Source organism: Henckelia pumila, chromosome 2 (assembly GCF_033568475.1).
Source record: "Henckelia pumila isolate YLH828 chromosome 2, ASM3356847v2, whole genome shotgun sequence".
NCBI lineage: Eukaryota > Viridiplantae > Streptophyta > Magnoliopsida > Lamiales > Gesneriaceae > Henckelia > Henckelia pumila.
This window is the reverse complement of record NC_133121.1, coordinates 7,727,808-7,744,342: the sequence shown is the minus strand read 5'-3', so window position 1 is coordinate 7,744,342 and position 16,535 is coordinate 7,727,808. Positions and strand designations below refer to the sequence as shown.

The 16,535-nt window shown below is 37.5% G+C and overlaps 2 protein-coding genes across 3 annotated transcripts; one reads left to right on the top strand and one right to left on the bottom strand.

Annotated features, from left to right (window-relative positions):
• Positions 1 to 5,082: 5,082 nt before the first annotated feature.
• Positions 5,083 to 10,240, top strand: LOC140879696 (extra-large guanine nucleotide-binding protein 1). Of its 2 annotated transcripts, none has more exons than XM_073283545.1 (8): positions 5,083 to 6,715; positions 6,806 to 6,943; positions 7,030 to 7,134; positions 7,274 to 7,459; positions 8,210 to 8,390; positions 8,609 to 8,850; positions 9,110 to 9,270; positions 9,461 to 10,240. In XM_073283545.1, the coding sequence occupies exons 1-8, from the start codon at positions 5,414 to 5,416 to the stop codon at positions 10,038 to 10,040; spliced, it is 2,895 nt and encodes a 964-aa protein (XP_073139646.1). In that variant the 5' UTR covers positions 5,083 to 5,413; the 3' UTR covers positions 10,041 to 10,240. The 2 variants fall into 2 exon arrangements, with proteins under 2 accessions (XP_073139646.1, XP_073139645.1); XM_073283544.1 differs by having other exon boundaries at positions 8,606 to 8,850.
• A 1,606-nt stretch (positions 10,241 to 11,846) lies between these two features.
• Positions 11,847 to 15,890, bottom strand: LOC140880127 (uncharacterized). The gene has a single exon (XM_073284268.1). It carries the CDS (start codon positions 14,926 to 14,928, stop codon positions 12,130 to 12,132), a length of 2,799 nt encoding a protein of 932 aa, XP_073140369.1. The 5' UTR covers positions 14,929 to 15,890; the 3' UTR covers positions 11,847 to 12,129.
• Between the last annotated feature and the right edge of the window lie 645 nt (positions 15,891 to 16,535).

Here is a 16,535-nt window from a genome sequence, read left to right as displayed (position 1 = left end):
CATATTTATTAATATGGTTTCTAGGATCTGAACGGTGGAGATCGTGATTGGTGTCTTGTATAATCAGATATGGACCACCGAACATACGTTGCTCGCTCGCACAGCTTCTATGTGTTTTTCGCATGGCTTGCGCATCAAAAACTTGACAAAATCATAAAACATAATTGAACCCTCGGATCGGGTTCAAATTTTACAGACATGTTTATTAATATGTTTTCTAGGATCTGAACGGTGAAGATCGTGATTGGTATCTCTTAGAATCAGATCTAGACCGCCGAATAGATGCTGCTCGCTCGCACAGCTTCTACGTTTTTTTCGCATGGCTTGCGCATCAGAAACTTGCGAAAATCATAAGAATTAATTGAAACGTCGGATCGGGTTCAAATTTTGCAAACATATTTATAATTATGTTATCCAGTATGTGGACAGTGAAGATCATGATCGGAATTTTGGGACTTGGGTAAAGGTGGCTCAGACCGCCGAACTGCAACACAGTCTGCTTGCATAGTTTCTGAGCAGTGTTCTTGAAAAAATCATTCTGAAAAATCTAACCGTTGAAATTACTTGAAATTTTTATCATGAGTTCAAAACATCTTGACACACATTCAGGACGGTGGAGATCAATTTTTGATCCCTACTTCAAGTCGGTTCTTTGATCAAAGAATAGAAGATGTTATCTTGATATACATCCAAAGTCACGTCATCGACAACACATGAACGAGATAAGTATTTCAAATATCTTTATGTTTGAATTAAATTATTAAATTTTTATTTATGATCATTATTAATAATATTCTGAGGCATTTTCTACTATCAAAATTACATGTTTGTTTTCTTGTGATCAAATTTGTTGGACTTCTCTTCCCATGTATTTTTGTTTGGGTTATTTTACGTCATCGGGCGTGCAATCTCGCTGTAAGGCCCTCTTTAACGCATCGTGCGTGCAATCTTGCTGTAAGGCCCTCTTTAACGCATCGAGTGTGCCATCTAGCAATAAGGCTCAATCCATGGCTCAACACTTTATAAGTCCGGGCAGGTCCGACATCATAAATCCACTCCGGTGGTGCTTAACCAAAATCCTCTCCGGGGGTGCAAAACCAAAATCCTCTCCGGGGGTATTAAATCAAAATCCTCTCCGAGGGTGCTAAACCAAAATCCTCTTTGGGGGTGCAAAACCAAAATCCTCTCCGGGGGTGTTAAACCAAAATCCTCTCAGGGGGTGCTAAACCCAAACCCACTCCGGTGGTACTCAAAAAGCCCGACCAGCTCGGCAATATGTAAACTCACGCCACTCGTGGTTATCTCAAAATCCCGACCAACTCGGCAATATGTAAACCCACGCCACTCGTGGTTATCTCAAAAGACCGACCAGCTCGGCAATATGTAAATCCACGCCACTCGTGGTTATCTCAAAAGCCTGACTTGCTCGGCAATATGTAAACCCACGCCACTCGTGGTTATCTCAAAAGCCCGACCAGCTCGGCAATATGTAAACACACGCCACTCGCGGTTATCTCAAAAGACCGACCAGCTCGGCAATATGTAAACCCACGCCACTCGTGGTTATCTCAAAAGCCCGACCTGCTCGGCAATATGTAAACCCACGCCACTCGTGGTTATCTCAAAAGCCCGACCTTTTCGGCAATATGTAAACCCACGCCACTCGTGGTTATCTCAAAAGCCCGACCTGCTCGGCAATATGTAAACTCACGCCACTCGTGGTTATCTCAAAAGCCCGACCAGCTCAACAATATGTAAACCCACGCCACTCGTGGTTATCTCAAAAACCCGACTATCTCAGCAATATGTAAACTCACGCCACTCGTGGTCATCTCAAAATCTCGACCAAGCTCGACACCTACCACACACTTCGTGGTCAAATTCAAAGCTCAACCAGCTCGGCACCTACCACGCCACTCATGGCCTCCATCAAAAGCCCATCCGATTGGGAAATGTTACTTGTACTTGGTTAATACAAGAGTTCTTACATGGGCTCGGGATCCGACCAGACCACATGATCTAAACTTCATACTTCTTTTAGACCAGTAGGGGGAGGTACTATTGACGCCCCTAAAAAATATACGATTCTAATCCGACCCGAGCCCAATAATCCATATTTTTGGAAATATACTTTGAGGTCCATCTAGTCTTATTTTATGAGAAGCCCAGTCTGGGATGACCCTGTTAGGGAATGGGCTCATGATTATAAATTCATGGGCTTGAGCCCTAACTGGTATGGTTGGAGCCCGACCCGAGCCCAGGAAGGGCCCAATATCTAGAACCTTCCAGTACTCTCGGACACATGAAGATCTGCAACAGATAAGGACAATATCTTATGAATCCAATATTTGATATAATTTTAGACTCATCAATTAGAGTCCTACTCTAACACATGTTCTACCTTGACAAGGTAACCTACCCCTCCAAGCCCCTATAAATACAGGTATGGTTCATAGTTTATTCATTCATCTCTTCTATTCACCTCTTGTTCATACACTCACACACGCATATTCTCTTGTTCTTACTTTTAGTCAAGCTTTTTTACTTTTGAGCACTGACTTAGGCATCGGAGGGGTCACGCCGAAACACCTTCGGCGCCCCCTAATTTAGCTTATGTCTGTGCAGAGCTCCGTCGTGCCCGACCCGACCCGGTTTATTAAAGATTTGGAGATCCGATCTACCAGACCGAACCCGGAGAAAAAAATCGACATCATCACAATCCATTCCATGGATTGAGAGCATGTCCTACTAACTCGTTTTCACATCGATCAATATTATTTTTAAATGAAAAATTATTACAAAAGTTTAATATATATATATATATATATATATAATACAAGCACTTCAAAAATCATCAACCTATAACCATACAAAAATCATTATAAATAATGTACATATTTCCAAATTCATATCAAACATAAAACATTAATATAAATATCTTCAATATTATCAAATGTAATTGACCATTATAAATAATATAAGGTAGTATTTTCAAATTCTAAAAATAAGTCATCAACCATGTATAAATCATTTCAAACTTATCAACCATCAATAAACTATTGAGGAAATATATATATATATATATATATATATATATATATATATATATATATATATATATATAACAAAGCGGGTCGACTCGTCCTACCCCAATCACGACCAAAACAGGATGACCCGTATTCAAAAGGATCAATAAAATAACAACTCAACCCGCTTACTTTTTATGACCGAGCAGATTGGCCAACGACTTATTTTGACAACTCTATCAACACACGACCTAATTCGTACCTAAATTTTAACGGGTTTATCCCTTCAAATAATTATATTTATACTATATTTTGCCGTCCTAACTTTAATTAATACCATCATTAAAAAAAATTCAAGTTGAGGCTCCTCCCAATCGGTAAGTTAGATTCTACCTATACAAACATTGTCTTCATATACATCTAACAATTGATATTTATCAATAAATATATGGTCAATTATTGTTTAGTGGACCTTCAATAAATATGTGGTCAATTATTTTTTAGTGGACCCCGTATGTATTGATAAATGATCACCTTTAGATTCATCAATGGAGTATTGCCTGTAAAGATAGGTTAAAATGATCACAACAACCTCTAATAGTGTATTTATGTTTGATCAATATATAAAGTGAAAATATTTAACAAAGTCACCATAATAGAAAAAATCCAGTTCGACAAAGAATAAACATGTGAAAAGATAAGAGAGATTACCTTTAGACTTCTAAGCCCGCAGAATTTTTATTATGAGATTTACTAGTATAATGCATACGGATACATTGCACAATTAAATTATAAATATATACTATATTAAGGCCCTAATGGTTGCGGGTAGGGGTTGTGTGCACTGTGTTGTAAGAGCTCGTTGGGTTGATCCGTCACGTCTAGTTATATAGGTGGTCAGGCGGATTAGGTTGACAATTCAACCCGCCTAAATGGTCATCTTGTTCCGCACCATCAAATAGACATTAAGTTGATAATTTTTCAACCTGCCTAAATAAAGAGTCACTCAATCCCGTCAATTAATGAGTTTTGATGGGGTGTGGGTTAATTCATCCCATCGATTCGTTTTGACCGTTGTAAATATAACCATTGGACGTGGATTCATTCTCGTTCTCACTTATACATTCCTTTCCTATATTATAAATTTTACTTCATCCCCTAATACTTAAATGCAAAACTTTTGTATATCGAAATTAAGATGACTTATTCAAAATTTAATCATAAATTTTATTGTATGTATAAACAATATAAAATTAAATTTAAAAAATCCTCTAATTTTTTTTTTAATATTTTAACCAAAATTTAGGAATAGTCTGGGCTAAAATGTGGAACAAATGAAGTAGTGATTAATACAATATATATCTATATATATATTATTCGAAAAATATTTAATTTACACTCTAGGTCTAGTGATTAATCTGTATAATTCATAAAGTAAAAATATTTGAACTCTATTCACAAAATGCGGATTTACATGGAATATTGAAAACATTTATTTTGCTGAACTGCTGAAGCAGTCACTTGACCATCCTTATCTCAGTCAATCAAAATATCTTAGCTATAGACGACTTGTGCCGAAGATGCTTTGCTTCCTAATTCCTATCCTATTAGACAACACGAGTTGGGGAACCATTACTTTAGGAGTCTAATCATGAACCAAAATCTTTACAATACATTTTCTAAATTCCTATAATTTTCAGACATTCAAAGCTATATTTACGCAACAATAGGATTAATGTGAAAACTTCGTACTTGATAGAAATCAAGTTACGTGAGTTCAATGATTAAAATTTAAATAACAAATTTCTACAAAAAGGACAAAATATAACTCATGTCAATTGCCGACATAAAATTTTTTCTATATTACATCGAGAGTAACATTTCCTATATAATTTTTAAAAGGTTTATCTGAATAACGTAATTTACAAAATATTACATTAATTCGAAAATTTATCCATTATTCATCCAAAAATAACCATTGCAGTTTATGGATTTATGACATAGAAAGTTGGATGTCACCGCCCCCACCAACCCTAACATCGCACACAGATGAATTCGGTTCTCTTTTACCAAAATTTGAAAAACATGGGAATAAAAACAATGAGCCCAAAGATAAAGAAAACAACACAAGATGCCAAACTCCTAAACAGTGCCCACTTTCTCCCTTTCCCTTTCCCAATACTTTTTTCCTCCACCCCAAATACCCTATTCTATTTTCTTCCCATCTCTTCTCTTGATCTTCTTTCTTCTGCGTTTTGCTTCGAATATTGCTTTAAACGTTTCCTGGGGACCGTAGGAGTGTGATTTTCGTTGTATTTGTGTCTATGTGAGGTGGGTTTTGTGTTGTCAAGATTCGATTTTGGGTTTCGTCGATTGGGGAGGAAGGCATGTCTTTGGAGGTGAGAGATGTGGTGGAGTATTCATTTGCAATGGAATACGACGGCCCGCCGATAACCCGTGAGCTGCCGCGGGCGGTACCCATCAATGTGGATAGGATCCCGGTGGCGGCCGTCGTTTCGCCGCTTCCATATTCAGATAAGTTGTTGTTGCCCATTGTTCAACCGATATCAGCTGCTGATTTTAGCAAGAAACTGTCGAAGGATTTTAAATTTAGCTCCTCCACTGAGTTATTGACGGTTTCCCCGACTTCAGTTATTGCGTTTGAGCCGCGGAACAATGAGGTTAGCGAGGGCTCTTATAGTAAAGAACTAGGGTTAGAGTCTGATGCTACCGTGTCACCTATCTCTGTTAATAATGCATTTGAAGGTTCTGAACTTGTCAATTGTCGGGATAGTGGTGATTGTGCTTTGTCCGGAGAGTTTAGTGATTTGGAGTGTCGTAATGCTGATTTTGGAGCCAATGAATTGAATGAACCGGGGTATTCATCTACTAGTCGTGATAATTCCTCCGAGTTAATGGGTGTAGTTGGAAGTTCAGGCGCATTAGGTGCTTCAGATCGGTTTGAGAAATCCACTGAGCTTTCCGGGAGCTTTCATAACGGTAGGGTGGCTGATGGTTTTAATGAGAGCTTAGATTTGAATGAGTATAATCGATTGGATTGGGCATCAAATGACTCGGTCTTGAGTGTGGATTATCCATCTTCTAGAGTGTCTTCTCGTAAATTTGGAGATGGGAATAATGAATCTTGCTCTGATCTGAGACGAGCCCACTTAGTGACATTTTGTGATATTGAGTCAGACGATGGAAATGCTAATGAGTTTAGCAACTCTGGACCTGAGGTGGTTAGAGAAAAGAAAGAACCTGCTGTTAAGGTGAAGAAAGGAGTATGTTACCGGTGCTTAAAAGGAAACAGATTTACGGAAAAGGAAGTATGTATTGTTTGTGATGCAAAGTATTGCATTAATTGTGTTCTTAGGGCAATGGGCTCCATGCCGGAGGGTAGAAAGTGTGTGGGTTGCATTGGATTCCCCATTCACGAACCGAAAAGATGCAATTTGGGGAAGTGCTCAAGAATGCTCAAGCGATTGCTTAATGATCTGGAGGTTCGGCAAATAATGAAGGCCGAAAAATTGTGTGATATGAACCAATTACCTCCAGAGTATGTTTCTGTGAATGGCCGTCCCCTCTATCATGAGGAGCTGATCGCATTGCAAAGCTGCTCCAATCCACCTAAGAAGCTGAAACCAGGAAAATATTGGTATGACAAAGAATCGGGTCTTTGGGGAATGGTGAGTGCGATAAAATTCTATATTTTAGATTTTTTTTCCTTTTATCTTTAGTAACCACTGTTAAGTTGACAAACCTGCTGACCTTGACAGGAAGGGAAGAAGCCTTCACAAATAATCAGCCCCCATCTGAATGTTGGTGGTTCAATTAAGGAAGATGCTAGCAATGGGAATACACGAGTCTATATTAATGGTCGTGAGATTACAAACGTGGAGCTGCGGATGTTGAAGGTTGCCTTTGGGTTCATCCACCAAATATTTGGGTTCTATTTACTTGACATAATTAATGACTTTTTTCACGGTTTGGAATACTGTAGTTAGCAGGAGTTCAGTGTGCTGGAAATCCACATTTTTGGGTGAATGAAGATGGTTCGTACCAAGAGGAGGGACAAAAAAACACCAAAGGCTATATCTGGGGCAAGGTTTGATTTCTATCAAATCTGTCGTTATGCCTTTTAACTCCTTATATGATAAACCAAAATTGAAGGAACTTTTATGCCACCTGCCTCTAAAATCTGGCATCATTTTTTATTACCTTTCCTTGTGGTTGCTACTGTTCAGTCTGGAACAAAGCTGCTCTGTGCTGTACTTTCTCTCCCAGTTCCTTCAAAAGCATCCCATACTAGTGGAGAGCAAGTAACTACTGTGAGTAGTCGAGCATTTCCAGACCATCGTGGGCATGGAGCAGTTCAGAAACTTCTTTTGATTGGATATAGTGGATCTGGGACAAGTACCATACTTAAACAGGTTACTCACTTACTCTTAATTTTTAACATTTTCCCAAATATTTTTGAGTTTAAATTATCATGAATTAATTACCTTTAGATTGTCTATATTATTGAAAGGGTGTGCTTCATTTTGTTGAATTACATGTTCCATCTATATTATCTTTGAATTACTTTTTGCACCGCACCCTTATCTGGTGACATAAGACTAACAAACAATCAGTTGGACAAATTGACCTTTTCCCGTCAACAAACTTGTTTTCTGTAACAATGAATGAACATAAAAAAAAAAGTTTTTTTATGTAGCAAAAACAACATGCCATTTACTAGGTTTCCGTTACAAAAAAATTTCCATCATGGTTTCATGGGTACTCAGTGGTGGCTATTATTGAAATCTTTGAAATGCTTGTTGGCGAGTAGGAGTTGAAAACTTGAAACAAAGGAGAAAACATTAGAAATTGCTTTAAATCAGATGGATTATTTTTTTAAAAAAAATTTTACTCACTATTTGTTTCTAATCTTTAAATCAGAAAGATTTTTTTTGTTTGTCATTTTACTCGCACTATATGTTTTCAATCCATCTCCATTTCTTGTCTTGTTATGATGGTAATATCTTTTTCTAATTTTATATACTAGTTCAAATTATATGTTCTTTCCTTGCTCTCTTATTTTACGACAACACAACCACCACTTTGTGGCATAATGTTTGTATAGCACTTGTTAGTATTGTTAAAAATTGCTATTGTACTTTCTAAAAGATATGTTGTGTTAGGCTAAAATTCTTTACAAAGACGTGCCATTTTCGGAGGATGAGCAAGATCAAATTAAATTGGTGATTCAGAGCAATGTTTATAGTTATATTGGAATACTTCTTGATGCCCGTGAGCGCTTTGAAGAAGAGAGTTTACACGAATTGAGGAAAAATCAGTCTTGCGATGGTTCAACTATTTCTGGTAAAAGTTTATTTAAATATCCTTGCGGATTAAACTGATTATTGTCTGTTGCTTTTTATTTGTTCCTTCACTTTTTCACACCCGGAAGTTTTTTATCAGTTTATCTTTACATATTTTATGCCATAAATGTTTTGAGATCTTTTTCTTTGTTTCTATTTTGAGCATAAGCTTTTGAAGGCTGCGATCCGCTACTCATTTCATTGTTGGGTTTATAGTAGGGCATGTTGATGACAATTATGAAAATACTCCATATGCCATTTGCCCACGGTTGAAGGCATTTTCCGATTGGCTCCTTAAAACCATGGGATCTGGTACATTGGAAGCAATATTCCCTGCTGCTAGTCGAGAGTATGCACCATTGGTTGAGGAACTCTGGAATAATGCTGCTTTCCAGTTGACTTACAAGCGGAGAAGTGAATTAGAAACTCTCCCCAGTATTGCGAGTTATTTTTTAGAGAGGGTAAGATGATGTGCTTTACCAAATGTTTTAATGTGAATTAGACAAGATCTGTTGTAAGATATCATGCTTTTATGTGTGAATTATAGATGCCCATATTTGAACAAGTTCACTGTATAGCAGAAGGAATGTGTTTGGCCTGTTTGTAACATGTACTAATTTTTTGGCACAGGTCCATGGATAAGGTTTGATAGCTGGCTGATTTCTTTGTTGAAGTTGATTGTTTATGTGCTGTGTTATTTATGTTGCTCTGTTTTTTCAGGCTGTTGAAATATTGAAATCGGATTATAAACCTTCTTATGTCGACATACTCTATGCCGAACGTGTTACTTCATCCAATGGGCTTTCTTGTGTGGACTTCTCGTTTCCTGAGTCGTCTAATGATGATGCAGAAACCGGAGACCTATCTGATTCCCTGCTCAGGTAGTCTTGTAAAACTTGTTTATGTGGTACATATTTTGGTCAATGAACTCATTGGAAAAATATGTAACTATCATTTTTATACATCCAAATTATCACATTCTGTTGGTTGATCACTGTAAACTCTTAACCTATCTGGCTGTATGCATTTTTCTTCTAACTTTTTTTCTTTTTTTGCATAATTGGTATTCAGATTTCAGCTGATTAGACTACAGGCAAAAGGATTCGGAGAAAACTGCAAATGGCTTCAAATGTTTGAAGACGTTCGAATTGTAATTTTCTGTGTGTCTCTAAATGACTATGATCTGTTTGAAATGGACAGTGAAGGAAAGTCGGCAAACAAAATGATGTCAAGCAAGAAGTTTTTCGAGAGCATGGTTACTCATCCAACCTTTGATCAGATAGATTTCCTTCTCCTTTTAAACAAATTCGACTTGTTCGAGGAAAAGATAGAACAAGTCCCTTTGAGTAAATGTGATTGGTTCGACGATTTTCAACCCGTAATGAGCCGTAATCGCTCCAGCAGCAACAATCCAAATCACCCAACGGTGGGGCAATTGGCTTTTCATTATATTGCCGTGAAGTTCAAAAGGCTCTTCTCATCTCTCAACGGTCGCAAGTTGTATGTATCGCAAGTGAAAGGCGTAGAGCCTACCAGTGTAGATTCTGCACTTAAATATGCAAAGGAGATTCTTAACTGGGATGAAGAGAGAGACAACTTGGGCTTGAGCGAGTACTCGATCTATAGCTCGGAGACCGGCTCCTCTCATTGAATCAAACAAGATTAGACCTTTTCTTGCCTGTGTACATTTGTTTTTTTTTTTGAATCATGACTCTACATTGAAGTTTAATGTTGATCACAGTTTGTATAATCAAGAACGAGTATATATGTTTGATTCTTGTAATATGGGATTTGATGCTTCTTATTTTCAGTGAAATTCAAGAGGATCGAAAATGATTGTAATTTTGTTCACCTCGCATCATATTTTGTTTCTTTGACTCTATTGTGTCACTAGTAGATAATAATTTAAAGCAACTGGTTTATGAGTCATACTCACGTAAAGAAAACGGTCTCGCTCGCTAGTTAGGCCATTTTGGAGCTCTTTGTGAACAACTCGTGTATCATGTCATTGCGATCTTTAAGGAATAAGAAAAAGTGTATTGCAATCCAACGTCTAAATCTCCGTGTAAATTTAAAGCATAACCGTAACGGCAAAAAATATGTGATGTTGATATTTGTCTGACTGTAAAATGTATACTTCCTCCTAATGCAAAAAAATCTATAGATAACATTTATCCGTATCACCTTTCACATTTTGCATGGCAACCCGACATAAATTATTACAAGAATATTGCCTCGTTTCGCATCTTTGACTAGCCTTCTATTGCAAGTAGCATGGAACCTAAAATAACTCTATCTGAAAAAACCCTAAAAAGTAACCATTACAATGCTGTTACATATCGGCCTTCTATTAAATACGGGATAATAGCCAAAATAGTCCTGCAAGTTTGTTTGGTTTGTGATTTGGTCCTGTAAGTATTCAATTTTGGATTTTGGTCCTGTAAGTTTAGTTATATTTTGGTTTTTAGTTCTTTTTCATTTAAGCAATGTTTTTATAACCGGACCGATCGATGATCAAACTGATCTAACTTTAAAAAAACGATACAACTGGTTGGATTTTTTTAACCGGACGATCGGATCGAAAAACCGTTTATATAATATAATTAATAATATATTTTAAATTATAAAAACCTAAAGAATTTATATAAATAGAAAAAATATATATATTTATTGTAATTTGAAAACTTAAATAACTATAAAAAATATTCAAAAAAATTATAAACTCTAATATTAATAAATAATAATATTTTTAACGAAGAAAAAATTTCAAATATTCATGTATATATATAATAAAATATTAAATTAAAGTTTTTAAATAAAAAAACTAAAATTTCCAAAAAAAAAAATCGAAAAACCAATTTTTTTGGTTTTTGACCAGTTTTGTCGGTTCAACCGTTGAAACGGTTTTTGAGAGTGTTTCGGATCAAATCAATGACCAGTTTTGGGTCGAACTGGTCGGTATTGTCCAATTTTGAAAACATAGCATTTAATTGTTAATGCCACAATACACACATCATTATTATATTTCTTAATGCCACTTAAGCATTTTTAGTTGTCACGTCACCATTTTCTGATGTCACGTCAAAACACTCTATGAAGAAAGGACTAAAAACCAATTATAACTTAACTTATAAGACCAAAACCCAAAATTAAATAATTACAAAACCAAAACAGAAAATGAACAAACTTACATGACCATTTTGACTATATTCCCATTAAATACATTAATCAGGATTTGACTCGGCTATAACTTTTTCATCAAAAATCTTGTAAATTTGTTTCATTGATTAAATTTATAAGACATTTTTATATCACTCGACTCATGAAAAAAAAATATTTTACTTTTTATATCAAAATATTATTTTTTATTTTATATATGGATCAACCAATCTCATGGTCGTATATCCGTGAAACAGTCGCATCATAAACATAAGAACCTACCCAATATTTTTTATGGACTTGCAAATAAGCCGCAAATGATGCGTAAACGTAGAAGTACTGTAGTAGAACCAAGCAAAACAAGATGATTTTTACACAACACAATTCGCCTACGCTAACAACTCATTCTGAAGGCTCGCTATTATATGAAATCATACAAATTTCTAAATCCAAGCAAAACAAAAACAAGAACTAACAATCCACCCGTGTGTGCTCATGAAAAAAAAGCAAAGCATTTCTCCATATTTTCTGCTCGTGGCAGCGGAGGCGAAAGAGACAAACATGTTAGTGCCGACTCCAGTTTAAATTTCTCCCTCTTCTGCAACAGTCGGAAGGACGGCACCCTCTTTCACAAAAGCTGGATCAAGAAATTTCGCAACAAAAGCCCACAACTTATACACATCATCAAAATTAGTCAAGAAACCAAGTGAAGCAGTGACCACCTCGACTCTGATGAATCCGCTCTTACCATCATGCCTCCCATTTTCCATTGGCTTGCAGAGGGTCGTATCATTCAGGCTCAGAGACCCTCGATGTTTGGGAGAATCAAGAATCCGTATGTGACTGAGTATTCCAACACCTAACGAAATACCGTGTGACTCAGCCAGTTTTTGAACAACTTCGGGATTGATCAGACCCCTGTATCTGTCTCTAACGTTAAAAGCAACAGCAGCCCCTCTTTCATATTTGATTTTTGGGCCGTAGATATGGACAAGTGGTGCACCATCCTTTCCATTCAAACTAGGCAGTCTTAGCTGCAGCAACGATGTTGCAAGCCAATTTATCAAGAAACGTAGCCTAGAAGTGGTCTTGTTTAGGCCCAACATGTTTATGTGATCAAGATACCTGCAACTTATCTCTGGCTCGCCTCTTTCTGATTCTTGGCCATCATATTCCCCAGCGCTAATATAGTCATCATCATCTAGACTCGTAGCATATAATTCACCTGGCTCAAGAGTTTGGCTAAGACGAGCCCGGTGGTTGTCATCTGTGCCAAAGGATACCCTTCTCCCTTTGCTTCCGGGCTGCTCAGTTTCTTCTATACCAAAAAATCTTCCACCAGCAATTCTACTTCTCTCTCTTCTTTCTAGCAATCTAAATTCGCCCTCCGTCTCTCTTCTTATTGCACTATCCTTTGTTTCACTGCACATCTCAGAAGATCGGCCATTCCGAGTTCCCTGATTTTTGGAGATAGCCGAAGTATTTTTGAAACTCGAGCCCATGCCATTGGTTTCTTGTTCTATTTCTTCAAGGCGCTGATTATCTGGAGTCCTATATTCTCTTGAAGCAGGGGGCATCTCTATAAATTGTTCTTCTTCAGGTATCTCCTTGAAGTGGTCTAATTCTTGAGACACCGAACGAATGGCAGCATCAAAAGACAACACACAAGCATCATCGTCATGCACCGAGTTCAGTTCTTTGTCATACATAGGGCTGTTTGATAGTTTTGAGGTTTTTGGAGACATCAGCTTATTATTCTTCCTGGAAGAAAACCAAGCTGGTGGAAGCGGAGAAGAGGTTTTCTGTTTGTTCGAATGACCTGCATAATCTGAACCTAGAGGACTTTGACCCAAATCGATCCACAATGAGTTATCAGATGATTCGTCTTCGCTAAAAACCGGGCTTTTCATAACCTCCCCAACAGAGAAACTTTCAGTTTCTTCAAATATGGTGCTTGCCCCATCCTTGTCAGAGCTGTTATCGTGCTCCATCTCACTCTCAAAAACGTCCCTCACCTGGGCGGAAGTATAAGCCCCAGAAAAAGCAGGCAATTGCGTTCCAGGACGAGTTTCAGAGCCCACTTCACCATTCCCGCTCGCTTCTTCATCTTCACCAAACCCAGGGAAATTATCCATTGAATCACTCAAGTACATAGGAAAGACGGGGTTAATTTTAACAATACCAGAACCAGTGTGACCAGACTGATTTTGAAGACTTGACATCACGGATTTCTTGATTAAAAGGCACCCAAATCCAGTTGGGTCATACCCAAAGACCCTGTAGAACGACGTGATAATGAAATCCGGCCGGAACAAAGACAATCCAAGAGAATCCATATCCTTCGGGCCTAAAGCCCCTGCATCAAGCAAGACATGCCAATTGTTCTGTTGAGCCAGAGCCATCCACTGATATGAGTACTTCGCACCTGTGACTCGAGATTGAACTGGGAAGACGAAAAGACCAGTCGCCGAATCTTTCTTTCTCCTCTTTTTGTTAGAAATCTGCTTCCTAAGATCAGTTGAGCAGAGCTTAAGCGTCGGCCATTTAAACCATGCGCTCTGAACCTTTGCGCCTTTCTCTCTAGCACTTTGAGCCATCCAATCCAATGATTGGCTCTCGTGATCAAACATGGTCAGCAACCTCTTGTTTGTGTGAAAAGGGTATGATTCAGCGAGCAATTTAAAGGCCAATCCTCGGCTCACAGTAAAAACTAGACCATATTCATTCTCAGGTATGTTCAAATAATCCATTATTTTGATCTTTATATCATGTTCTATGGTGCCTCTCTCAGCTCCCCCATACAAAGCATGATTGCTCAAATTGGCCGTAATCTCAGATAAGCTAAATGCAGATGATTCCCAACAATGGACAGTTTGCAAGAATGAAAACAACCCAAATCCACAGTAATCTAGGCATACCTTCGAACCGGCACCAGAGAGATGCGAATAATCGTCCAACCTCAGCTGATCAATCCTCTCCGACGACTGATATTTGGGGTACATCGTGAGGAACTTGGAGAATGCCTCATTAAGCTGTGGGATCGAGTCCCCTGCCTCGAATGTGCGCTCCGCAGCAAGAGCAGTGGCTCGGAGGAATTCTTTCTGGGCGTTCAACCGAGCCAAGGATCGTGATCTCCCCAAGTTATCAGCGGGGTTAGCCGCCAAAGATTCGGCCTCCATATCTTGAGACTTTACAAGAGAACCATCTTCAGAGGCTTCTTCAAGAGCCTCCCTCAGCTTGTGCTCCTGCAACTTCCTGAGAACCGACGGATTCGCCTTGATTTCATGGTTCGGAGAGTCGGAATCGTCTCTTCTTCTGCTCTTCTTGTCCAAGATGAGAGCAGCACAGTGTGATATTGGCTTCCATAGTGAGAGATGCATTAAAGCTTTTTTACTTCTTCCTTGAGGACAAATGAAAGAAAACTAGCAATCTCCGCGCAGCAAAAGGGAAGAGAAGTGTTTTTGTATTAAGGTTTCAGCACATCTATCAGCAAACCACTATAAAGGTGGCTCAGTTTTGAACACACACCAAATCCCAAAAGGCAAAAGGAATCAAAGCCAGCCAAAGAAAAGCTTCCTCCAGAATAAAACTTTGCTTTCAAAAATCAAAATCTTCTATCTTAAGGAGGGAAAGAGAGGATAAATTCCTTTTAGGCCAACATTCAAACACAAAGACCAGAGATTGGGGTGAAAATTCTAATCCTAATTCAAAGAAAAGGGGAAAAGTAAATTCTGGGCCAGATCAAGAAAGCCCTAGATTCAAATATCTTGGAGATATACTTCCGCCGAGGACAACAAGTAGAACATTGCCCAAGTAACAAAAGAATAAAATGCGTAAACTCCGCAGTTTCCGCCAGAAGATTTCGGGATTCAAAGTCTGACTTTAAAATTCAAGTAACAGTTCGGCAATGGCAAAGATATTTCATGACAAAATGAACCCACAACAGATTCAGGATCCAATATCCCAAAAATTCAACCTTGACATCAAAATCTCCCAAAAAACAAAAGAAAAACCCAGTAAGGAGAATGTGAAGAGAAGCACAAGAACACAAAATCCCAGATCCCCAAGAATAAACAGACTAAGAGAAAGAAAACCCCTACATGAACAAATGCTGCAAAAAAGGGGAAAAAAATGGCTCCAAAAATCTAATATTTGAATAATGATCAAAGTGACTAAGTGAGAGCACTCTCCTTTTCTTCTCTACATTTCTTGGTGTGGCAACATCCCCCTCCACTCTCTGTGGCTAATCTGCACACCAGTTAAAGGCAAACCCTCAACAAGAAATGCTCATTTACTCCAGTTGTGAATCCAAAAACATACCCCTCATTGATAGCAGATACCCCACTGCACCTACTCTATTTCAGTATATACTTCTCTCTCCCTCCCCTCTCCTTTGACATTGACTTTATTGGGGGGCCCCATGGGTCCTAACTATTATGGAATTTCTTTTTGTATGTCATATCTTCCAATCTTTTCTGCAATACAAAAATATTTGGTAGGATACATTATGAACTTATAAATTTAGTAAATCTCATGTCTATAATTTTCAATGTTTATTGTCTCATGAATGTTACTAGAAAATTCAATTGTTTAATATGCAACATTTTGTTTCATTTTTAATGTCTTTGAGAGAATTTTTAAGGAAACGGCTAACTCATGAGAGATGAAAGAATGTGTTTCAAATTCATGATACTTTCTAAAATATGGTGTATATATATGTGTGAGACTGAAATTTGATACAATAAAATATAAATAATATTAGTATTTCTAGATTCAAAAACTGATAAAAACATGTGAAAAATAATGAAAAAAAAAATTAGTGAGTATTTTATGCGATATTTGTACAAACATGTTTAATAGAAGAAAGAATTTACTAATATGAGACGAGGTCAAGATTTATAGGCATCCACATATCTACCACTAAAAAAATAATAATGGGAGTACAATGACAATTTGACTTTTATATGATTGTATATTTTTTTTTTTT